The sequence below is a fragment of the Eucyclogobius newberryi genome, unplaced genomic scaffold (genome assembly GCF_026437365.1).
Source record: "Eucyclogobius newberryi isolate DKJ021-1_F unplaced genomic scaffold, fEucNew1.0.hap1 SCAF_14, whole genome shotgun sequence".
In the NCBI taxonomy this organism is placed as follows: Eukaryota; Metazoa; Chordata; class Actinopteri; order Gobiiformes; family Gobiidae; genus Eucyclogobius; species Eucyclogobius newberryi.
In genome coordinates, this window is record NW_027315768.1 from 38,584,364 (window position 1) to 38,607,722 (window position 23,359).

The 23,359-nt window shown below is 51.2% G+C and overlaps 1 protein-coding gene across 1 annotated transcript in view; it reads right to left on the reverse strand.

Annotated features, from left to right (window-relative positions):
* LOC140359129 (titin-like) overlaps positions 1 to 23,359 on the reverse strand; it is a 342,168-nt gene that overhangs the window by 199,681 nt on the left and 119,128 nt on the right. Inside the window, exons 60-70 of the mRNA XM_072443997.1 lie at positions 22,006 to 22,305; positions 18,677 to 18,976; positions 17,748 to 17,853; positions 16,697 to 16,893; positions 12,337 to 12,645; positions 11,514 to 11,792; positions 5,480 to 5,779; positions 4,944 to 5,246; positions 3,195 to 3,575; positions 2,950 to 3,125; positions 1,970 to 2,096 (exon numbers count right to left, since the gene is read on the reverse strand). Of these exons, the coding sequence (XP_072300098.1) occupies positions 1,970 to 2,096; positions 2,950 to 3,125; positions 3,195 to 3,575; positions 4,944 to 5,246; positions 5,480 to 5,779; positions 11,514 to 11,792; positions 12,337 to 12,645; positions 16,697 to 16,893; positions 17,748 to 17,853; positions 18,677 to 18,976; positions 22,006 to 22,305 (2,778 nt within the window). The remainder of the gene's footprint in view (positions 1 to 1,969; positions 2,097 to 2,949; positions 3,126 to 3,194; positions 3,576 to 4,943; positions 5,247 to 5,479; positions 5,780 to 11,513; positions 11,793 to 12,336; positions 12,646 to 16,696; positions 16,894 to 17,747; positions 17,854 to 18,676; positions 18,977 to 22,005; positions 22,306 to 23,359) is intronic.

The following is a 23,359-nucleotide window of genomic DNA, read 5'->3' on the forward strand; positions in this document are numbered from 1 at the left end:
GATAAACCAGGGACGAAACAGGAACAAAAGGGGGATAAACCAGGGCTCAACCAGGAACAAAAGGGGGATAAACCAGGGCTCAACCAGGAACAAAAGGGGGATAAACCAGGGCTCAACCAGGAACAAAAGGGGGATAAACCAGGGCTCAACCAGGAACAAAAGGGGGATAAACCAGGGCTCAACCAGGAACAAAAGGGGGATAAACCAGGGACGAAACAGGAACAAAAGGGGGATAAACCAGGGCTCAAACAGGAACAAAAGGGGGATAAACCAGGGCTCAACCAGGAACAAAAGGGGGATAAACCAGGGCTCAACCAGGAACAAAAGGGGGATAAACCAGGGACGAAACAGGAACAAAAGGGGGATAAACCAGGGACGAAACAGGAACAAAAGGGGGATAAACCAGGGCTCAACCAGGAACAAAAGGGGGATAAACCAGGGCTCAACCAGGAACAAAAGGGGGATAAACCAGGGACGAAACAGGAACAAAAGGGGGATAAACCAGGGCTCAAACAGGAACAAAAGGGGGATAAACCAGGGCTCAAACAGGAACAAAAGGGAGATAAACCAGGGACGAAACAGGAACAAAAGGGGGATAAACCAGGGCTCAACCAGGAACAAAAGGGGGATAAACCAGGGCTCAAACAGGAACAAAAGGGGGATAAACCAGGGCTCAACCAGGAACAAAAGGGGGATAAACCAGGGACGAAACAGGAACAAAAGGGGGATAAACCAGGGACGAAACAGGAACAAAAGGGGGATAAACCAGGGCTCAACCAGGAACAAAAGGGGGATAAACCAGGGCTCAACCAGGAACAAAAGGGGGATAAACCAGGGACGAAACAGGAACAAAAGGGGGATAAACCAGGGCTCAAACAGGAACAAAAGGGGGATAAACCAGGGCTCAAACAGGAACAAAAGGGGGATAAACCAGGGACGAAACAGGAACAAAAGGGGGATAAACCAGGGCTCAACCAGGAACAAAAGGGGGATAAACCAGGGCTCGAACAGGAACAAAAGGGGGATAAACCAGGGCTCAAACAGGAACAAAAGGGGGATAAACCAGGGCTCAACCAGGAACAAAAGGGGGATAAACCAGGGCTCAACCAGGAACAAAAGGGGGATAAACCAGGGCTCAACCAGGAACAAAAGGGGGATAAACCAGGGCTCAACCAGGAACAAAAGGGGGATAAACCAGGGACGAAACAGGAACAAAAGGGGGATAAACCAGGGCTCAAACAGGAACAAAAGGGGGATAAACCAGGGCTCAAACAGGAACAAAAGGGGGATAAACCAGGGACGAAACAGGAACAAAAGGGGGATAAACCAGGGCTCAACCAGGAACAAAAGGGGGATAAACCAGGGCTCAACCAGGAACAAAAGGGGGATAAACCAGGGACGAAACAGGAACAAAAGGGGATAAACCAGGGCTCAAACAGGAACAAAAGGGGGATAAACCAGGGCTCAAACAGGAACAAAAGGGGGATAAACCAGGGACGAAACAGGAACAAAAGGGGGATAAACCAGGGCTCAACCAGGAACAAAAGGGGGATAAACCAGGGCTCAACCAGGAACAAAAGGGGGATAAACCAGGGCTCAACCAGGAACAAAAGGGGGATAAACCAGGGCTCAACCAGGAACAAAAGGGGGATAAACCAGGGCTCAACCAGGAACAAAAGGGGGATAAACCAGGGACGAAACAGGAACAAAAGGGGGATAAACCAGGGCTCAAACAGGAACAAAAGGGGGATAAACCAGGGCTCAAACAGGAACAAAAGGGGGATAAACCAGGGACGAAACAGGAACAAAAGGGGGATAAACCAGGGCTCAAACAGGAACAAAAGGGGGATAAACCAGGGCTCAACCAGGAATAAAGGGGGATAAACCAGGGCTCAAACAGGAACAAAAGGGGGATAAACCAGGGCTCAAACAGGAACAAAAGGGGGATAAACCAGGACTTGGTTCTTACCAAACATGTTCTTAGCCACCAGAGGCTCGGACGTGCAGGGAAGTCCAGCTCCGCTCTTGTTCTCTGCAGTCACTCTGAAGATGTACTCTTTCCCCTCGATCAGTTTGGCCACAGGATACGAGGTTCCCTGAGGACCAGACCAGACCAGGTCAGACCAGACCAGGTCAGACCAGGTCAGACCAGACCAGGTCAGACCAGGTCAGACCAGACCAGGTCAGATCAGACCAGGTCAGACCAGGTCAGACCAGGTCAGACCAGGTCAGACCAGACCAGACCAGGTCAGACCAGACCAGGTCAGACCAGACCAGGTCAGACCAGACCAGGTCAGACCAGGTCAGACCAGACCAGGTCAGACCAGACCAGGTCAGACCAGGTCAGACCAGACCAGGTCAGACCAGACCAGGTCAGACCAGACCAGGTCAGACCAGGTCAGACCAGGTCAGACCAGGTCAGACCAGACCAGACCAGGTCAGACCAGACCAGGTCAGACCAGACCAGGTCAGACCAGGTCAGACCAGACCAGGTCAGACCAGACCAGGTCAGACCAGACCAGGTCAGACCAGACCAGGTCAGACCAGACCAGGTCAGACCAGGTCAGACCAGACCAGGTCAGACCAGACCAGGTCAGACCAGACCAGGTCAGACCAGGTCAGACCAGGTCAGACCAGACCAGGTCAGACCAGACCAGGTCAGACCAGGTCAGACCAGACCAGGTCAGACCAGACCAGGTTAATGCAGATGAGATGGAGTCAATGTTTTATTCTATGTAAAGACAAAATGGGTGTTTTGTCCATGTCCAAGTTAAAGTACTATAAAGTTAAAGTACTAGTACTATAGTATTATTGTCCCTGAAGGTAAATGTGTCCTCTACATTGGACCGTCCTTCACAGTCTCAGAGTCAGGAGCCTCTCTGTGGAGCATGTGTTTGGGTGGAGGAACCCGGAGATGGTGGTGTAGTCCCTCTTGAGGGTGTACTGTACCTTTAAGGTGGATGTGATGGTGATCCAGCCCATCTCCTCGTTGCGGTTGTCCTTCTTCTCTAAGATATAGTTCTCGATCTCAGAGCCGCCATCGTCTTCAGGAGGCTCCCAGTTACACACCACAGACGTGTTCCTCACCTCGTGGAAGGTGAAGTTTATGGGAGGTCCAGGGACGTCTAAAGACCAGAGGGACCAGTTAGAAGTGGACAGGCAGTGTATACCCCGGGTTTAGAGCGGGGCCTCACCAAGAACGTTGACCACACACGTGGCTGTGGCCGTTCCGTGCTGGTTCTCGGCGAGCACGGTGAAGCTGCCGTGGTCGTTCCTCACGGCGTCTCGCACCATCAGTGCACATTGGCCTTTCTTGGTTTGGTCCAGGCCCAGTCTTTCCCTCAGAGGCGTGATGAACTCTGGCTCGGGCTCCTGAACTTTGGACTTGGTCTTCTTCTTCTTGACCAGAGGAACGACCTTCTTGGACGGCTCTTTGGTCACGTCCTCCTCGTTTCGGAGCCATGTGATTTTGGGGTAAGGCGAGCCCGACACCAGAGCGTCCAGGCGGATCTCCTCTCCTTTCTTCACACAGACTCCAGGCTGGACACGAGCCGAGAGGGACACCACTGGCCTCTCTGTGGGACGAGACAGAGACAGACATTAGACACTGGATAAAGTCTTAAGGCCGGCGGCTGGAGACACTTCTGGACGAGCTCTGTGACCATAAGCTTTGAGCAGAGGAGCTTCAGCAGGGACAGCGCCTGCTCGCCTCCTGCTCGCCTCCTGCTCGCCTCCTGCTCGTCTCCTGCTCGTCTCCTGCTCGTCTCCTGTTCGCCTCCTGTTCGCCTCCTGCTCGCCTCCTGCTCGTCTCCTGCTCGCCTCCTGCTCGCCCCATGCTCGTCTCCTGCTCGCCGCCTGCTCGTCTCCTGCTCGCCTCCTGCTCGCCCCATGCTCGTCTCCTGCTCGCCGCCTGCTCGTCTCCTGCTCGTCTCCTGCTCGTCTCCTGCTCGTTTCCTTCTCGCCTCCTGCTCGCCTCCTGCTCGTCTCCTGCTCGTCTCCTGCTCGTCTCCTGCTCGTCTCCTGCTCGTTTCCTTCTCGTCTCCTGCTCGCCTCCTGCTCGCCCCATGCTCGTCTCCTGCTCGCCGCCTGCTCGTCTCCTGCTCGTCTCCTGTTCGCCTCCTGTTCGCCTCCTGCTCGCCTCCTGCTCGTCTCCTGCTCGTCTCCTGCTCGTCTCCTGCTCGTCTCCTGCTCGTCTCCTGCTCGCCTCATGCTCGCCTCCTTTTCGTCTCCTGCTCGCCTCCTGCTCGTCTCCTGCTCGTCTCCTGCTCGTCTCCTGCTCGTTTCCTTCTCGCCTCCTGCTCGCCTCCTGCTCGTCTCCTGCTCGTCTCCTGCTCGCCTCCTGCTCGCCTCCTGCTCGCCGCCTGCTCGTCTCCTGCTCGTCTCCTGTTCGCCTCCTGCTCGCCTCCTGCTCGCCTCCTGCTCGTCTCCTGCTCGTCTCCTGTTCGCCTCCTGCTCGCCTCCTGCTCGCCTCCTGCTCGTCTCCTGCTCGCCTCCTGCTCGTCTCCTGTTCGCCTCCTGCTCGCCTTCTGCTCGCCTCCTGCTCGCCTCCTGCTCGCCTCCTGCTCGCCTCCTGCTCGCCTTCTGCTCGTCTCCTGCTCGTCTCCTGCTCGCCTCCTGCTCGTCTCCTGCTCGCCTCCTGCTCGTCTCCTGCTCGCCTCCTGCTCGCCTCCTGCTCGTCTCCTTCTCGCCTCCTGCTCGCCTCCTGCTCGTCTCCTGCTCGTCTCCTGCTCGCCTCATGCTCGCCTCCTTTTCGTCTCCTAGTTGCCTCCTGCTCGCCTCCTGCTCGCCTCCTGCTCGCCTCCTGCTCGCCTCCTGCTCATCTCACTATAACCTGCTCAAACTACGCCCTCTCCTCACAGCCTCGATGTGGCTCTCTTTGTGTCAGTTATCTGTGTTTGGTGCTGACCCGAGCGCTTGCTTTGCCGGGGCCCTCGGCGACTCACCCACAGGATCGGCGGCCCTCAGCATGGCGGAGCTCCTGGACGGCTCGCTCACTCCGGCTGCATTCTCGGCCCTCACTCTGAACTGGTACTCCTGGCCCTCGGTGAGGCCGGGCACGGTGAAGGTGAAGCCGGGCACCAGACTGGGCGTCACTCTCTCGTAACGATCTCCGTCCTTCTCCATCTTCTCCACCACGTAGCCCTGGATGGGACACCCGCCGTCGCTGTCCGGGGCCCTCCACGACACAGTGATGGACTTGGAGGTCGGGTCGAAGGCCTCCACACACACGGGCGGGTCCGGTTTCTCTGTGACACCACCACAAAAGCTCAGTCAATACTGGTGTATTATAGATATGTACATGTACTTCATGTACTTCATGTACTTCATGTACTTCATGTACTTCATGTACTTCATGTACTTCATGTATTCTTTAGGTTCATGTACTACACAGGCTGTAACAGGACTAAGAGACTACAATGACATGAGCAGAACATTCTGATGATGTCATGAGCGGGCGCGGCTCGGGTGTGGCTCTCACGTTTGATCTCCTCGGTGATGACGGGCGTCCTCAGCTCCAGGTACTCCCCGGGGCCCACGCCGTTGTGCGCTCGCACTCTGAAGTAGTACTCGCAGTTGACGTAGAGGTCTTTGACGGTGAAGCTGAGCGTGTCCTGGAGGCTCATCGCAGGAACGTAGGTCTTTTTGGACGACTCGCGACGCTCCAGAGAGTAACCGACGATGGGCGAGTTCCCATCGTCCTCAGGGGCCACCCAACTCATCACCACCGAGCTCTTAGTAATGTCGGCCGAAGAGATGTCCTTGCACTGACCCGGGAGTCCTGAGGAGGGGAAAACAGGACTTAAGCAGGACTAAAGCAGGACTAAAGCAGGACTAAAGCAGGACTAAATCAGGACTAAAGCAGGACTAAAGCAGGACTAAAGCAGGACTAAAGCAGGACTAAAGCAGGACTAAAGCAGGACTAAAGCAGGACTAAAGCAGGACTAAAGCAGGACTAAAGCAGGACTAAAGCAGGACTAAAGCAGGACTAAAGCAGGACTAAAGCAGGACTAAAGCAGGTCTAAAGCAGGACTAAAGCAGGTCTAAAGCAGGACTAAAGCAGGTCTAAAGCAGGTCTAAAGCAGGACTAAAGCAGGACTAAAGCAGGACTAAAGCAGGTCTAAAGCAGGACTAAAGCAGGACTAAAGCAGGACTAAAGCAGGTCTAAAGCAGGACTAAAGCAGGACTAAAGCAGGACTAAAGCAGGACTAAAGCAGGACTAAAGCAGGTCTAAAGCAGGTCTAAAGCAGGACTAAAGCAGGACTAAAGCAGGACTAAAGCAGGACTAAAGCAGGTCTAAAGCAGGACTAAAGCAGGACTAAAGCAGGACTAAAGCAGGACTAAAGCAGGACTAAAGCAGGACTAAAGCAGGACTAAAGCAGGACTAAAGCAGGACTAAAGCAGGTCTAAAGCAGGACTAAAGCAGGACTAAAGCAGGACTAAAGCAGGACTAAAGCAGGACTAAAGCAGGTCTAAAGCAGGACTAAAACAGGACTAAAGCAGGTCTAAAGCAGGACTAAAGCAGGTCTAAAGCAGGTCTAAAGCAGGACTAAAGCAGGACTAAAGCAGGACTAAAGCAGGTCTAAAGCAGGACTAAAGCAGGACTAAAGCAGGACTAAAGCAGGACTAAAGCAGGACTAAAGCAGGTCTAAAGCAGGACTAAAGCAGGTCTAAAGCAGGACTAAAGCAGGACTAAAGCAGGACTAAAGCAGGACTAAAGCAGGACTAAAGCAGGACTAAAGCAGGACTAAAGCAGGTCTAAAGCAGGACTAAAGCAGGACTAAAGCAGGACTAAAGCAGGACTAAAGCAGGACTAAAGCAGGTCTAAAGCAGGACTAAAGCAGGACTAAAGCAGGACTAAAGCAGGACTAAAGCAGGTCTAAAGCAGGACTAAAACAGGACTAAAGCAGGTCTAAAGCAGGACTAAAGCAGGTCTAAAGCAGGTCTAAAGCAGGACTAAAGCAGGACTAAAGCAGGACTAAAGCAGGTCTAAAGCAGGACTAAAGCAGGACTAAAGCAGGACTAAAGCAGGTCTAAAGCAGGACTAAAGCAGGACTAAAGCAGGACTAAAGCAGGACTAAAGCAGGACTAAAACAGGACTAAAGCAGGTCTAAAGCAGGACTAAAACAGGACTAAAGCAGGTCTAAAGCAGGACTAAAGGAGGACTAAAGCAGGACTAAAGCAGGACTAAAGCAGGACTAAAGCAGGACTAAAGCAGGTCTAAAGCAGGACTAAAGCAGGTCTAAAGCAGGACTAAAGCAGGACTAAAGCAGGACTAAAGCAGGTCTAAAGCAGGACTAAAGGAGGACTAAAGCAGGACTAAAGCAGGACTAAAGCAGGACTAAAGCAGGACTAAAGCAGGTCTAAAGCAGGACTAAAGCAGGTCTAAAGCAGGACTAAAGCAGGACTAAAGCAGGACTAAAGCAGGTCTAAAGCAGGACTAAAGCAGGACTAAAGCAGGACTAAAGCAGGTCTAAAGCAGGACTAAAGCAGGACTAAAGCAGGACTAAAGCAGGACTAAAGCAGGACTAAAGCAGGACTAAAGCAGGACTAAAGCAGGACTAAAGCAGGACTAAAGCAGGACTAAAGCAGGTCTAAAGCAGGACTAAAGCAGGACTAAAGCAGGACTAAAGCAGGACTAAAGCAGGTCTAAAGCAGGACTAAAGCAGGACTAAAGCAGGACTAAAGCAGGACTAAAGCAGGACTAAAGCAGGTCTAAAGCAGGACTAAAACAGGACTAAAGCAGGTCTAAAGCAGGACTAAAGCAGGTCTAAAGCAGGTCTAAAGCAGGACTAAAGCAGGACTAAAGCAGGACTAAAGCAGGTCTAAAGCAGGACTAAAGCAGGACTAAAGCAGGTCTAAAGCAGGACTAAAGCAGGTCTAAAGCAGGACTAAAGCAGGACTAAAGCAGGACTAAAGCAGGTCTAAAGCAGGACTAAAGGAGGACTAAAGCAGGACTAAAGCAGGACTAAAGCAGGACTAAAGCAGGACTAAAGCAGGTCTAAAGCAGGACTAAAGCAGGTCTAAAGCAGGACTAAAGCAGGACTAAAGCAGGACTAAAGCAGGTCTAAAGCAGGACTAAAGCAGGACTAAAGCAGGACTAAAGCAGGTCTAAAGCAGGACTAAAGCAGGACTAAAGCAGGACTAAAGCAGGACTAAAGCAGGACTAAAGCAGGACTAAAGCAGGACTAAAGCAGGACTAAAGCAGGACTAAAGCAGGTCTAAAGCAGGACTAAAGCAGGACTAAAGCAGGACTAAAGCAGGACTAAAGCAGGTCTAAAGCAGGACTAAAGCAGGACTAAAGCAGGACTAAAGCAGGACTAAAGCAGGACTAAAGCAGGTCTAAAGCAGGACTAAAACAGGACTAAAGCAGGTCTAAAGCAGGACTAAAGCAGGTCTAAAGCAGGTCTAAAGCAGGACTAAAGCAGGACTAAAGCAGGACTAAAGCAGGTCTAAAGCAGGACTAAAGCAGGACTAAAGCAGGACTAAAGCAGGACTAAAGCAGGACTAAAGCAGGACTAAAGCAGGTCTAAAGCAGGACTAAAGCAGGACTAAAGCAGGTCTAAAGCAGGACTAAAGCAGGACTAAAGCAGGTCTAAAGCAGGACTAAAGCAGGACTAAAGCAGGACTAAAGCAGGTCTAAAGCAGGACTAAAGCAGGACTAAAGCAGGACTAAAGCAGGACTAAAACAGGACTAAAGCAGGTCTAAAGCAGGACTAAAGCAGGACTAAAGCAGGTCTAAAGCAGGACTAAAGCAGGTCTAAAGCAGGTCTAAAGCAGGACTAAAGCAGGACTAAAGCAGGACTAAAGCAGGACTAAAGCAGGACTAAAGCAGGACTAAAGCAGGACTAAAGCAGGACTAAAGCAGGACTAAAGCAGGACTAAAACAGGACTAAAGCAGGTCTAAAGCAGGACTAAAGCAGGTCTAAAGCAGGTCTAAAGCAGGACTAAAGCAGGTCTAAAGCAGGACTAAAGCAGGACTAAAGCAGGACTAAAGCAGGTCTAAAGCAGGACTAAAGCAGGACTAAAGCAGGTCTAAAGCAGGACTAAAGCAGGACTAAAGCAGGACTAAAGCAGGTCTAAAGCAGGACTAAAGCAGGTCTAAAGCAGGACTAAAGCAGGACTAAAGCAGGACTAAAGCAGGACTAAAACAGAACTAAAGCAGGACTAAAGCAGGACTAAAACAGGGCTAAAGCAGGACTAAAGCAGGACTAAAGCAGGTCTAAAGCAGGACTAAAACAGGACTAAAGCAGGACTAAAGCAGGTCTAAAGCAGGTCTAAAGCAGGACTAAAGCAGGACTAAAGCAGGACTAAAGCAGGACTAAAGCAGGTCTAAAGCAGGACTAAAGCAGGACTAAAGCAGGACTAAAGCAGGACTAAAGCAGGACTAAAGCAGGTCTAAAGCAGGACTAAAGCAGGACTAAAGCAGGTCTAAAGCAGGACTAAAGCAGGACTAAAGCAGGACTAAAGCAGGACTAAAGCAGGACTAAAGCAGGTCTAAAGCAGGACTAAAGCAGGACTAAAGCAGGACTAAAGCAGGACTAAAGCAGGACTAAAGCAGGACTAAAGCAGGTCTAAAGCAGGACTAAAACAGGACTAAAGCAGGTCTAAAGCAGGACTAAAGCAGGTCTAAAGCAGGTCTAAAGCAGGACTAAAGCAGGACTAAAGCAGGACTAAAGCAGGTCTAAAGCAGGACTAAAGCAGGACTAAAGCAGGACTAAAGCAGGACTAAAGCAGGTCTAAAGCAGGACTAAAGCAGGTCTAAAGCAGGACTAAAGCAGGACTAAAGCAGGACTAAAGCAGGACTAAAGCAGGACTAAAGCAGGACTAAAGCAGGTCTAAAGCAGGACTAAAGCAGGACTAAAGCAGGACTAAAGCAGGACTAAAGCAGGTCTAAAGCAGGACTAAAGCAGGACTAAAGCAGGACTAAAGCAGGACTAAAGCAGGTCTAAAGCAGGACTAAAACAGGACTAAAGCAGGTCTAAAGCAGGACTAAAGCAGGTCTAAAGCAGGTCTAAAGCAGGACTAAAGCAGGACTAAAGCAGGACTAAAGCAGGTCTAAAGCAGGACTAAAGCAGGACTAAAACAGGACTAAAGCAGGTCTAAAGCAGGACTAAAACAGGACTAAAGCAGGTCTAAAGCAGGACTAAAGCAGGTCTAAAGCAGGTCTAAAGCAGGACTAAAGCAGGACTAAAGCAGGACTAAAGCAGGACTAAAGCAGGACTAAAGCAGGTCTAAAGCAGGACTAAAGCAGGTCTAAAGCAGGACTAAAGCAGGACTAAAGCAGGACTAAAGCAGGTCTAAAGCAGGACTAAAGCAGGACTAAAGCAGGACTAAAGCAGGTCTAAAGCAGGACTAAAGCAGGACTAAAGCAGGACTAAAGCAGGACTAAAGCAGGACTAAAGCAGGACTAAAGCAGGTCTAAAGCAGGACTAAAGCAGGACTAAAGCAGGACTAAAGCAGGACTAAAGCAGGTCTAAAGCAGGACTAAAGCAGGACTAAAGCAGGACTAAAGCAGGTCTAAAGCAGGACTAAAGCAGGACTAAAGCAGGACTAAAGCAGGTCTAAAGCAGGACTAAAGCAGGTCTAAAGCAGGACTAAAACAGGACTAAAGCAGGTCTAAAGCAGGACTAAAGCAGGTCTAAAGCAGGTCTAAAGCAGGACTAAAGCAGGACTAAAGCAGGACTAAAGCAGGTCTAAAGCAGGACTAAAGCAGGACTAAAGCAGGACTAAAGCAGGACTAAAGCAGGACTAAAGCAGGTCTAAAGCAGGACTAAAGCAGGTCTAAAGCAGGACTAAAGCAGGACTAAAGCAGGACTAAAGCAGGACTAAAGCAGGTCTAAAGCAGGACTAAAGCAGGACTAAAGCAGGACTAAAGCAGGACTAAAGCAGGACTAAAGCAGGTCTAAAGCAGGACTAAAGCAGGTCTAAAGCAGGACTAAAGCAGGTCTAAAGCAGGACTAAAGCAGGACTAAAGCAGGACTAAAGCAGGACTAAAGCAGGACTAAAGCAGGACTAAAGCAGGACTAAAGCAGGACTAAAGCAGGACTAAAGCAGGTCTAAAGCAGGACTAAAGCAGGTCTAAAGCAGGACTAAAGCAGGACTAAAGCAGGACTAAAGCAGGTCTAAAGCAGGACTAAAGCAGGACTAAAGCAGGTCTAAAGCAGGACTAAAGCAGGACTAAAGCAGGACTAAAGCAGGACTAAAGCAGGACTAAAACAGAACTAAAGCAGGACTAAAGCAGGACTAAAACAGGGCTAAAGCAGGACTAAAGCAGGACTAAAGCAGGACTAAAACAGAACTAAAGCAGGACTAAAGCAGGACTAAAACAGAACTAAAGCAGGACTAAAGCAGGACTAAAGCAGAACTAAAGCAGGACTAAAGCAGGACTAAAGCAGGACTAAAGCAGGACTAAAGCAGAACTAAAGCAGGACTAAAGCAGGACTAAAGCAGGACTAAAGCAGGTCTAAAGCAGGTCTAAAGCAGGTCTAAAGCAGGACTAAAGCAGCTCTCACCGATGACTTTGACGGGCACGGTGCCAGAAGCTTTGCCCAGAGTGTTCTCTAAAGTGATGGTGTACTTCCCGGCGTCTGCCCTCGTGCTCTTGAGCAGATCCAGGTGAGCCTCTTTCATCTCCACCGTCATGGACAGACGATCATTGGCTTTGAGCTCACAATCTTCTTTGACCCAGGTCATCTTCGGGGTCGGGATGGCTCTGTACGGGACCAGAAGGTGAAGCTTCTCACCTTCAACCACCACCACCTCGTCTGACGAGACCTCCAGGGTCGGAGCGCCTGGAGAAAGAGACCAGGGTTTGGAACAAGGACAAGAGCGCCTGAGAGAGGACAGGGTCTGAGTCCTCCTAGTCTTAATCCGGTGTAAACCCGGTCTAAACCCGGTCTAAACCCGGTCTGAACCCGGTCTGAACCCGGTCTAAACCCGGTGTAAACCCGGTCTAAACCCGTTCTAAACCCGGTCTGAACCCGGTCTAAACCCGGTGTAAACCCGGTCTAAACCCGTTCTAAACCCGGTCTGAACCCGGTCTAAACCCGGTGTAAACCCGGTCTAAACCCGTTCTAAACCCGGTCTAAACCCGGTCTAAACCCGGTCTAAACCCGGTCTGAACCCGGTCTAAACCCGGTCTAAACCCGGTCTGAACCCGGTCTAAACCCGGTGTAAACCCGGTCTGAACCCGGTCTAAACCCGGTGTAAACCCGGTGTAAACCCGGTCTAAACCCGGTCTGAACCCGGTCAAAACCCGGTCTGAACCCGTTCTAAACCCGGTCTAAACCCAGTCTAAACCCGGTCTGAACCCGGTCTGAACCCTGCAGTACTCACAGTCGGGGTCGCGGGTGTAGACTTTGTCGGTGATGTCGGAGGGTTCGCTCACGCCCACCGTGTTGATGGCTCGGACCCGGATCACGTACTTCTTCTCTGGTTTGATTCCATCATCGATGCGGAAGGCGAGCTCTTTGATTGGTCGAGAGTTAACGCGGAGCCACTTGAGCTCGGGCCGCGCCTCCGACACTTCCACATGGTAACCGGTAACCGGGCAACCGCCGTCTTTCACCGGAGGCTTCCACGACACGTGTATGTGCTCACGGCTCGCGTCCACCACGGCCAGCTCCACCGGAGGAGACGGAACGCCTACGAGGGAGGAGCAAGAGGAGGAGCAAGAGGAGGGACAAGAGGAGGAGCAAGAAGGAGGAGCAAGAGGAGGGACAAGAGGAGGGACAAGAGGAGGAGCAAGAAGGAGGAGCAAGAGGAGGGACAAGAGGAGGGACAAGAGGAGGAGCAAGAAGGAGGAGCAAGAGGAGGGACAAGAGGAGGAGCAAGAAGGAGGAGCAAGAAGGAGGAGCAAGAGGAGGGACAAGAGGAGGAGCAAGAAGGAGGAGCAAGAGGAGGGACAAGAGGAGGAGCAAGAAGGAGGAGCAAGAGGAGGGACAAGAGGAGGAGCAAGAAGGAGGAGCAAGAGGAGGGACAAGAGGAGGAGCAAGAAGGAGGAGCAAGAGGAGGGACAAGAGGAGGAGCAAGAAGGAGGAGCAAGAGGAGGGACAAGAGGAGGAGCAAGAAGGAGGAGAAAGAGGAAGGACAAGAGGAGGGACAAGAGGAGGAGCAAGAAGGAGGAGCAAGAGGAGGGACAAGAGGAGGGACAAGCGGAGGAGCAAGAGGAGGAGCAAGAGGAGGGACAAGAAGACGAGAGGACAAGAGGAGGAGCAAGAGGAGGAGCAAGAGGAGGAGCAAGAGGAGGAGCAAAAGGAGGGACAAGAGGAGGAGCAAGAGGAGGGGCAAGAGGAGGGACAAGAGGAGGAGCAAAACGAGGGACAAGAAGAGGGACAAGAGGAGGAGCAAGAGGAGGAGCAAGAGGAGGGACAAGAGAAGGAGCAAGAGGAGGGACAAGAGGAGGAGCAAGAGGAGGGACAAGAAGAGGGAGCAAGAGGAGGAGCAAGAGGAGGGACAAGAGGAGGAGCAAGAGGAGGGACAAAAGAAGGAGCAAGTGGAGGGACAAGAAGAGGGAGCAAGAGGAGGGACAAGAGGAGGGACAAGAGGAGGGACAAGAGGAGGAGCAAGAGGAGGGACAAGAGGAGGGACAAGAGAAGGAGCAAGAGGAGGGACAAGAGGAGGGACAAGAGGAGGAGCAAGTGGAGGGACAAGAGGAGGGACAAGCGGAGGAGCAAGAGGAGGAGCAAGAGGAGGGACAAGAAGACGAGAGGACAAGAGGAGGAGCAAGAGGAGGAGCAAGAGGAGGAGCAAGAGGAGGGACAAGAGGAGGAGCAAGAGGAGGGGCAAGAGGAGGGACAAGAGGAGGAGCAAGAAGGAGGAGCAAGAAGGAGGAGCAAGAGGAGGGACAAGAGGAGGAGCAAGAAGGAGGAGCAAGAGGAGGGACAAGAGGAGGGACAAGAGGAGGAGCAAGAAGGAGGAGCAAGAAGGAGGAGCAAGAGGAGGGACAAGAGGAGGAGCAAGAAGGAGGAGCAAGAGGAGGGACAAGAGGAGGAGCAAGAAGGAGGAGCAAGAGGAGGGACAAGAGGAGGAGCAAGAAGGAGGAGCAAGAGGAGGGACAAGAGGAGGAGCAAGAAGGAGGAGCAAGAAGGAGGAGCAAGAGGAGGGACAAGAGGAGGAGCAAGAAGGAGGAGCAAGAGGAGGGACAAGAGGAGGAGCAAGAAGGAGGAGCAAGAGGAGGGACAAGAGGAGGAGCAAGAAGGAGGAGCAAGAGGAGGGACAAGAGGAGGAGCAAGAAGGAGGAGAAAGAGGAGGGACAAGAGGAGGGACAAGAGGAGGAGCAAGAAGGAGGAGCAAGAGGAGGGACAAGAGGAGGAGCAAGAAGGAGGAGCAAGAGGAGGGACAAGAGGAGGAGCAAGAAGGAGGAGCAAGAGGAGGGACAAGAGGAGGAGCAAGAAGGAGGAGAAAGAGGAGGGACAAGAGGAGGGACAAGAGGAGGAGCAAGAAGGAGGAGCAAGAGGAGGGACAAGAGGAGGGACAAGCGGAGGAGCAAGAGGAGGAGCAAGAGGAGGGACAAGAAGACGAGAGGACAAGAGGAGGAGCAAGAGGAGGAGCAAGAGGAGGAGCAAGAGGAGGAGCAAAAGGAGGGACAAGAGGAGGAGCAAGAGGAGGGGCAAGAGGAGGGACAAGAGGAGGAGCAAAACGAGGGACAAGAAGAGGGACAAGAGGAGGAGCAAGAGGAGGAGCAAGAGGAGGGACAAGAGAAGGAGCAAGAGGAGGGACAAGAGGAGGAGCAAGAGGAGGGACAAGAAGAGGGAGCAAGAGGAGGAGCAAGAGAAGGGACAAGAGGAGGAGCAAGAGGAGGGACAAAAGAAGGAGCAAGTGGAGGGACAAGAAGAGGGAGCAAGAGGAGGGACAAGAGGAGGGACAAGAGGAGGGACAAGAGGAGGAGCAAGAGGAGGGACAAGAGGAGGGACAAGAGGAGGGACAAGAGAAGGAGCAAGAGGAGGGACAAGAGGAGGGACAAGAGGAGGAGCAAGTGGAGGGACAAGAGGAGGGACAAGCGGAGGAGCAAGAGGAGGAGCAAGAGGAGGGACAAGAAGACGAGAGGACAAGAGGAGGAGCAAGAGGAGGAGCAAGAGGAGGAGCAAGAGGAGGGACAAGAGGAGGAGCAAGAGGAGGGGCAAGAGGAGGGACAAGAGGAGGAGCAAAAGGAGGGACAAGAAGAGGGACAAGAGGAGGAGCAAGAGGAGGAGCAAGAGGAGGGACAAGAGAAGGAGCAAGAGGAGGGACAAGAGGAGGAGCAAGAGGAGGGACAAGAAGAGGGAGCAAGAGGAGGGACAAGAGGAGGAGCAAGAGGAGGGACAAGAAGAGGGAGCAAGAGGAGGGACAAGAGGAGGAGCAAAAGGAGGGACAAGAAGAGGGACAAGAGGAGGAGCAAGAGGAGGAGCAAGAGGAGGGACAAGAGAAGGAGCAAGAGGAGGGACAAGAGGAGGAGCAAGAGGAGGGACAAGAAGAGGGAGCAAGAGGAGGGACAAGAGAAGGAGCAAGTGGAGGGACAAGAGAAGGAGCAAGAGGAGGGACAAGAAGAGGGAGCAAGAGGAGGGACAAGAGGAGGAGCAAGAGGAGGGACAAGAAGAGGGAGCAAGAGGAGGGACAAGAGGAGGAGCAAGAGGAGGGACAAGAGGAGGAGCAAGAGGAGGGACAAGAAGAGGGACAAGAGAAGGAGCAAGAGGAGGGACAAGAGGAGGGACAAGAGGAGGAGCAAGTGGAGGGACAAGAGGAGGGACAAGAGGAGGAGCAAGAAGGAGGAGCAAGAGGAGGGACAAGAGGAGGGACAAGCGGAGGAGCAAGAGGAGGAGCAAGAGGAGGGACAAGAAGACGAGAGGACAAGAGGAGGAGCAAGAGGAGGAGCAAGAGGAGGAGCAAGAGGAGGAGCAAAAGGAGGGACAAGAGGAGGAGCAAGAGGAGGGGCAAGAGGAGGGACAAGAGGAGGAGCAAAAGGAGGGACAAGAAGAGGGACAAGAGGAGGAGCAAGAGGAGGAGCAAGAGGAGGGACAAGAGAAGGAGCAAGAGGAGGGACAAGAGGAGGAGCAAGAGGAGGGACAAGAAGAGGGAGCAAGAGGAGGGACAAGAGAAGGAGCAAGAGGAGGGACAAGAGGAGGAGCAAGAGGAGGGACAAAAGAAGGAGCAAGTGGAGGGACAAGAGAAGGAGCAAGAGGAGGGACAAGAGGAGGGACAAGAGGAGGGACAAGAGAAGGAGCAAGAGGAGGGACAAGAGGAGGAGCAAGAGGAGGGACAAGAGGAGGAGCAAGTGGAGGGACAAGAGGAGGAGCAAGAGGAGGGACAAGAGGAGGGACAAGAGGAGGAGCAAGAGGAGGAGCAAGAGGAGGAGCAAGAGGAGGGACAAGAGGAGGAGCAAGAGGAGGGACAAGAAGAGGGAGCAAGAGGAGGGACAAGAGAAGGAGCAAGAGGAGGGACAAGAGGAGGAGCAAGAGGAGGGACAAAAGAAGGAGCAAGTGGAGGGACAAGAGAAGGAGCAAGAGGAGGGACAAGAGGAGGAACAAGAGGAGGGACAAGAGAAGGAGCAAGAGGAGGGACAAGAGGAGGAGCAAGAGGAGGGACAAGAGAAGGAGCAAGAGGAGGGACAAGAGGAGGGACAAGAGGAGGGACAAGAGGAGGGACAAGAGGAGTTAGTTGCAGCTCTAGTTAGAGAAGGTTAGGTCTCATTCAGAGTCGGGTCCTCTGAAGCACTCACTGGTGGCGTCCTCGATGGTCAGAACCACGGTGGGCTCAGAAGGTTCTCCTACACCCGCCTGGTTCTCAGCTCGGACCTGGAACTGGACTTCTGACCCTTCGTCCACGTCAGTGACTTTGAACTGAGTTTGTCTGTCCGGAGTCTTACAACACTTGAGCCAACGAGAGCCCAGCTTCTCCTTCTTCTCTATCACATACCTGGAAGAAAGAGGTCAGGACCGGGTCAGGACAGGGTCAGGACAGGGTCAGGACAGGGTCAGGACCGGGTCAGGACAGGGTCAGGACCGGGTCAGGACAGGGTCAGGACAGGGTCAGGACAGGGTCAGGACCGGGTCAGGACCAGGTCAGGACAGGGTCAGGACAGGGTCAGGACAGGGTCAGGACAGGGTCAGGACCGGGTCAGGACAGGGTCAGGACAGGGTCAGGACAGGGTCAGGACCGGGTCAGGACAGGGTCAGGACAGGGTCAGGACAGGGTCAGGACCGGGTCAGGACCAGGTCAGGACAGGGTCAGGACAGGGTCAGGACAGGGTCAGGACCGGGTCAGGACTGGGTCAGGACCAGGTCAGGACCGGGGTCAGGACAGGGTCAGGACCGGGTCAGGACAGGGTCAGGACAGGGTCAGGACAGGGTCAGGACCAGGTCAGGACCGGGTCAGGACAGGGTCAGGACAGGGTCAGGACAGGGTCAGGACAGGGTCAGGACCGGGTCAGGACTGGGTCAGGACCAGGTCAGGACCGGGGTCAGGACAGGGTCAGGACCGGGTCAGGACAGGGTCAGGACAGGGTCAGGACCGGGTCAGGACAGGGTCAGGACCAAGGTCAGGACCAGGTCAGGACCGGGGTCAGGGCCGGGTCAGGACAGGGTCAGGACCGGGTCAGGACCGGGGTCAGGGCCGGGTCAGGACAGGGTCAGGACCGGGTCAGGACCAGGTCAGGACCAGGTCAGGGTTCAGAGTCAGGGTCAGGGTCAGGGTCCAGGGTTCAGGTTTCAGGGTTTAAGGTTCAGGGTCCAGCGTCAGGGCTCAGGGGTCAGGGTTCGGGTCAGTCGTACTTGGTGATGGGACGTCCTCCGTTGCTCTGAGGAGGCTCCCACTTCAGATCCACGTGTCTCCTGGTCACTTCCACCACGGTCAGAGCGTAAGGAGGTCCAGGCGTGGCTGAGGGCGAAGCAGAGGTCAGAGGTCAGAGGATAAAGCACAGGTCACAGGACAGAGGTCAGAGGATAAAGCACAGATCAGAGGTCAGAGGATAAAGCACAGGTCAGAGGTCAGAGGATAAAGCACAGGTCAGAGGTCAGAGGATAAAGCACAGGTCAGAGGATAAAGCACAGGTCACAGGACAGAGGTCAGAGGATAAAGCACAGGTCAGAGGTCAGAGGATAAAGCACAGGTCAGAGGTCAGAGGATAAAGCACAGGACAGAGGTCAGAGGATAAAGCACAGGTCAGAGGTCAGAGGATAAAGCACAGGTCAGAGGTCAGAGGATAAAGCACAGGTCACAGGACAGAGGTCAGAGGATAAAGCACAGGTCAGAGGTCAGAGGATAAAGCACAGGTCAGAGGTCAGAGGATAAAGCACAGGACAGAGGTCAGAGGATAAAGCACAGGTCAGAGGTCAGAGGATAAAGCACAGGTCACAGGACAGAGGTCAAATCAAATCAAATCAATTTGTTTTTGATTTGAGGTCAGAGGATTAAGCAAAGGTCAGAAGTCAAAGGTCAGAGGGTAACTCACAGGTCAGAGGACTGGGCACATGTCACAGGACAGAGGTCAGAGAAATAAGCACAGGTCAGAGGTCAAGGGTCTGAGGTCAGACATCCAACCAAATAGTCAAATACATTGATGGTGTTTACAATAATAATATGTTTTTTAAAGTGTGATACTGAGACGATCGACCCTGACCCTGACCCTGACCCTGACCCCCGAGGTCATGTAGATATATTTATGTTAGAGCAGCGTCATACAGATACACTTATGTCTTACTGAACGTGTCCTTGGCGAGCACGGCGTCCTCCAGCTCACAGAAGTCAGACGTCCCCACGGCGTTCTCAGCTGCCACTCTGAACACGTACAAAGATCCTTCGTTGAGAGGAGCCACACTGTACTTCAGCTCCTTCACTGTGGTGTCCACCGCCTGCCACGCCTTCCTCCGCACGTCACGCTTCTCCACCACGTAGTTTGTGACGGGAGAACCTCCATCGCTGCTCGGGGCCTGCCACTTCAGGTCAGCCGCCGTCTTAGAGATGCCAGCGACCTCCAACCACTGAGGAGGCGAGGGAACGTCTGAGGAGGAGAAACAAACTAATATGAGCCACTGAGGAGGAGAAACAAACTAATATGAGTCACTGAGGAGGAGAAACAAACTAATATGAGCCACTGAGGAGGAGAAACAAACTAATATGAGCCAATGAGGAGGAGAAACAAACTAATATGAGCCAATGAGGAGGAGAAACAAACTAATATGAGCCACTGAGGAGGAGAAACAAACTAATATGAGCCACTGAGGAGGAGAAACAAACTAATATGAGCCACTGAGGAGGAGAAACAAACTAATATGAGCCACTGAGGAGGAAAAACAAACTAATATGAGCCACTGAGGAGGAAAAACAAACTAATATGAGCCACTGAGGAGGAGAAACAAACTAATATGAGCCACTGAGGAGGAGAAACAAACTAATATGAGCCACTGAGGAGGAGAAACAAACTAATATGAGCCAATGAGGAGGAGAAACAAACTAATATGAGCCAATGAGGAGGAGAAACAAACTAATATGAGCCACTGAGGAGGAGAAACAAACTAATATGAGCCACTGAGGAGGAGAAACAAACTAATATGAGCCACTGAGGAGGAAAAACAAACTAATATGAGCCACTGAGGAGGAAAAACAAACTAATATGAGCCACTGAGGAGGAGAAACAAACTAATATGAGCCACTGAGGAGGAGAAACAAACTAATATGAGCCACTGAGGAGGAGAAACAAACTAATATGAGTCACTGAGGAGGAGAAACAAACTAATATGAGCCACTGAGGAGGAGAAACAAACTAATATGAGCCACTGAGGAGGAGAAACAAACTAATATGAGCCACTGAGGAGGAGAAACAAACTAATATGAGCCACTGAGGAGGAGAAACAAACTAATATGAGCCAATGAGGAGGAGAAACAAACTAATATGAGCCACTGAGGAGGAGAAACAAACTAATATGAGCCACTGAGGAGGAGAAACAAACTAATATGAGCCACTGAGGAGGAGAAACAAACTAATATGAGTCACTGAGGAGGAGAAACAAACTAATATGAGCCACTGAGGAGGAGAAACAAACTAATATGAGCCACTGAGGAGGAGAAACAAACTAATATGAGCCACTGAGGAGGAGAAACAAACTAATATGTGTCACTGAGGAGGAGAAACAAACTAATATGAGCCACTGAGGAGGAGAAACAAACTAATATGAGCCAATGAGGAGGAGAAACAAACTAATATGAGCCAATGAGGAGGAGAAACAAACTAATATGAGCCAATGAGGAGGAGAAACAAACTAATATGAGCCAATGAGGAGGAGAAACAAACTAATATGAGCCACTGAGGAGGAGAAACAAACTAATATGAGCCACTGAGGAGGAGAAACAAACTAATATGAGCCACTGAGGAGGAGAAACAAACTAATATGAGCCACTGAGGAGGAGAAACAAACTAATATGAGCCACTGAGGAGGAGAAACAAACTAATATGAGCCACTGAGGAGGAGAAACAAACTAATATGAGCCACTGAGGAGGAGAAACAAACTAATATGAGCCACTGAGGAGGAGAAACAAACTAATATGAGCCACTGAGGAGGAGAAACAAACTAATATGAGCCACTGAGGAGGAGAAACAAACTAATATGAGCCACTGAGGAGGAGAAACAAACTAATATGAGCCACTGAGGAGGAGAAACAAACTAATATGAGCCACTGAGGAGGAGAAACAAACTAATATGAGTCACTGAGGAGGAGAAACAAACTAATATGAGCCACTGAGGAGGAGAAACAAACTAATATGAGCCACTGAGGAGGAGAAACAAACTAATATGAGCCACTGAGGAGGAGAAACAAACTAATATGAGCCAATGAGGAGGAGAAACAAACTAATATGAGCCACTGAGGAGGAGAAACAAACTAATATGAGCCACTGAGGAGGAGAAACAAACTAATATGAGCCACTGAGGAGGAGAAACAAACTAATATGAGCCACTGAGGAGGAGAAACAAACTAATATGAGCCACTGAGGAGGAGAAACAAACTAATATGAGCCACTGAGGAGGAGAAACAAACTAATATGAGTCACTGAGGAGGAGAAACAAACTAATATGAGCCACTGAGGAGGAGAAACAAACTAATATGAGCCACTGAGGAGGAGAAACAAACTAATATGAGCCACTGAGGAGGAGAAACAAACTAATATGAGTCACTGAGGAGGAGAAACAAACTAATATGAACCACTGAGGAGGAGAAACAAACTAATATGAGCCACTGAGGAGGAGAAACAAACTAATATGAGCCACTGAGGAGGAGAAACAAACTAATATGAGCCACTGAGGAGGAGAAACAAACTAATATGAGCCACTGAGGAGGAGAAACAAACTAATATGAGTCACTGAGGAGGAGAAACAAACTAATATGAGCCACTGAGGAGGAGAAACAAACTAATATGAGCCACTGAGGAGGAGAAACAAACTAATATGAGCCACTGAGGAGGAGAAACAAACTAATATGAGCCAATGAGGAGGAGAAACAAACTAATATGAGCCAATGAGGAGGAGAAACAAACTAATATGAGCCACTGAGGAGGAGAAACAAACTAATATGAGCCACTGAGGAGGAGAAACAAACTAATATGAGCCACTGAGGAGGAGAAACAAACTAATATGAGCCACTGAGGAGGAGAAACAAACTAATATGAGTCACTGAGGAGGAGAAACAAACTAATATGAGCCACTGAGGAGGAGAAACAAACTAATATGAGCCACTGAGGAGGAGAAACAAACTAATATGAGCCACTGAGGAGGAGAAACAAACTAATATGAGCCACTGAGGAGGAGAAACAAACTAATATGAGCCACTGAGGAGGAGAAACAAACTAATATGAGCCACTGAGGAGGAGAAACAAACTAATATGAGCCACTGAGGAGGAGAAACAAACTAATATGAGCCACTGAGGAGGAGAAACAAACTAATATGAGCCACTGTTGCGGCGAGGGAACAGAGGGACAGAGCGACTCTGTGTATGAATGAAGTGAAAGGTTAAAGGTCACGGTGTTGTTACTCACAGAGGCGCTCCTTGCAGGCGACCGGCTCGCTGGGCTCGCTGGGCTCACTTTGGCCGGCTCGGTTTACGGCTCTCACTCTGAAGCTGTACACTTGTTTCTCCTGCAGCTCCTTGAGCGTGTGCTCAGTAAGAACAACGTCCTCAGCCACTTGGATCCAGTCGTCGGAGCCGCTCTTCTGCAGCTCCAGCACGTAACCCTGGATCTTTGCTCCACCGTCGTGTTCGGGACGAGTCCACGACAAAACCACCAGAGTCTTCCCCACATCACGCACCAGGGGCCTCCCAGGGGCCCAGGGAGGGTCTGGGGGACAAAGAGGGTCCAACCAGGTCCAAACCAGGTCTAAACCAGGTCTAAACCAGGTCTAAACCAGGTCTAAAGCAGGACTAAACCAGGTCTAAAGCAGGACTAAACCAGGTCTAAACCAGGACTAAACCAGGACTAAACCAGGACTAAACCAGGTGTAAACCAGGTCTAAACCAGGACTAAACAAGGTCTAAACCAGGTCTAAACCAGGTCTAAACCAGGACTAAACCAGGCCTAAACCAGGTCTAAAGCAGGACTAAACCAGGTCTAAAGCAGGACTAAACCAGGTCTAAACCAGGACTAAACCAGGACTAAACCAGGACTAAACCAGGTGTAAACCAGGTCTAAACCAGGACTAAACAAGGTCTAAACCAGGTCTAAACCAGGTCTAAACCAGGTCTAAACCAGGACTAAACCAGGCCTAAACCAGGTCTAAACCAGGTCTAAACCAGGTCTAAACCAGGACTAAACAAGGTCTAAACCAGGTCTAAACCAGGTCTAAACCAGGACTAAACCAGGTCTAAACCAGGACTAAACCAGGTCTAAACCAGGACTAAACCAGGTCTAAACCAGGATTAAACCAGGTCTAAACCAGGACTAAACCAGGTCTGAATCAGGTCTAAACCAGGACTAAACCAGGCCTAAACCAGGTCTAAACCAGGTCTAAACCAGGACTAAACCAGGTCTAAACCAGGACTAAACCAGGACTAAACCAGGTCTAAACCAGGTCTAAACCAGGACTAAACCAGGTCTAAACCAGGACTAAACCAGGACTAAACCAGGTCCAAACCAGGTCTACACCAGGACTAAACAAGGTCTAAACAAGGTCTAAACCAGGTCTAAACCAGGTCTAAACCAGGACTAAACCAGGTCTAAACCAGGTCTAAACCAGGTCTAAACCAGGACTAAACCAGGTCCAAACCAGGTCTAAACCAGGACTAAACCAGGTCTAAACCAGGACTAAACCAGGTCTAAACCAGGACTAAACCAGGTCTAAACCAGGATTAAACCAGGTCTAAACCAGGACTAAACCAGGTCTGAATCAGGTCTA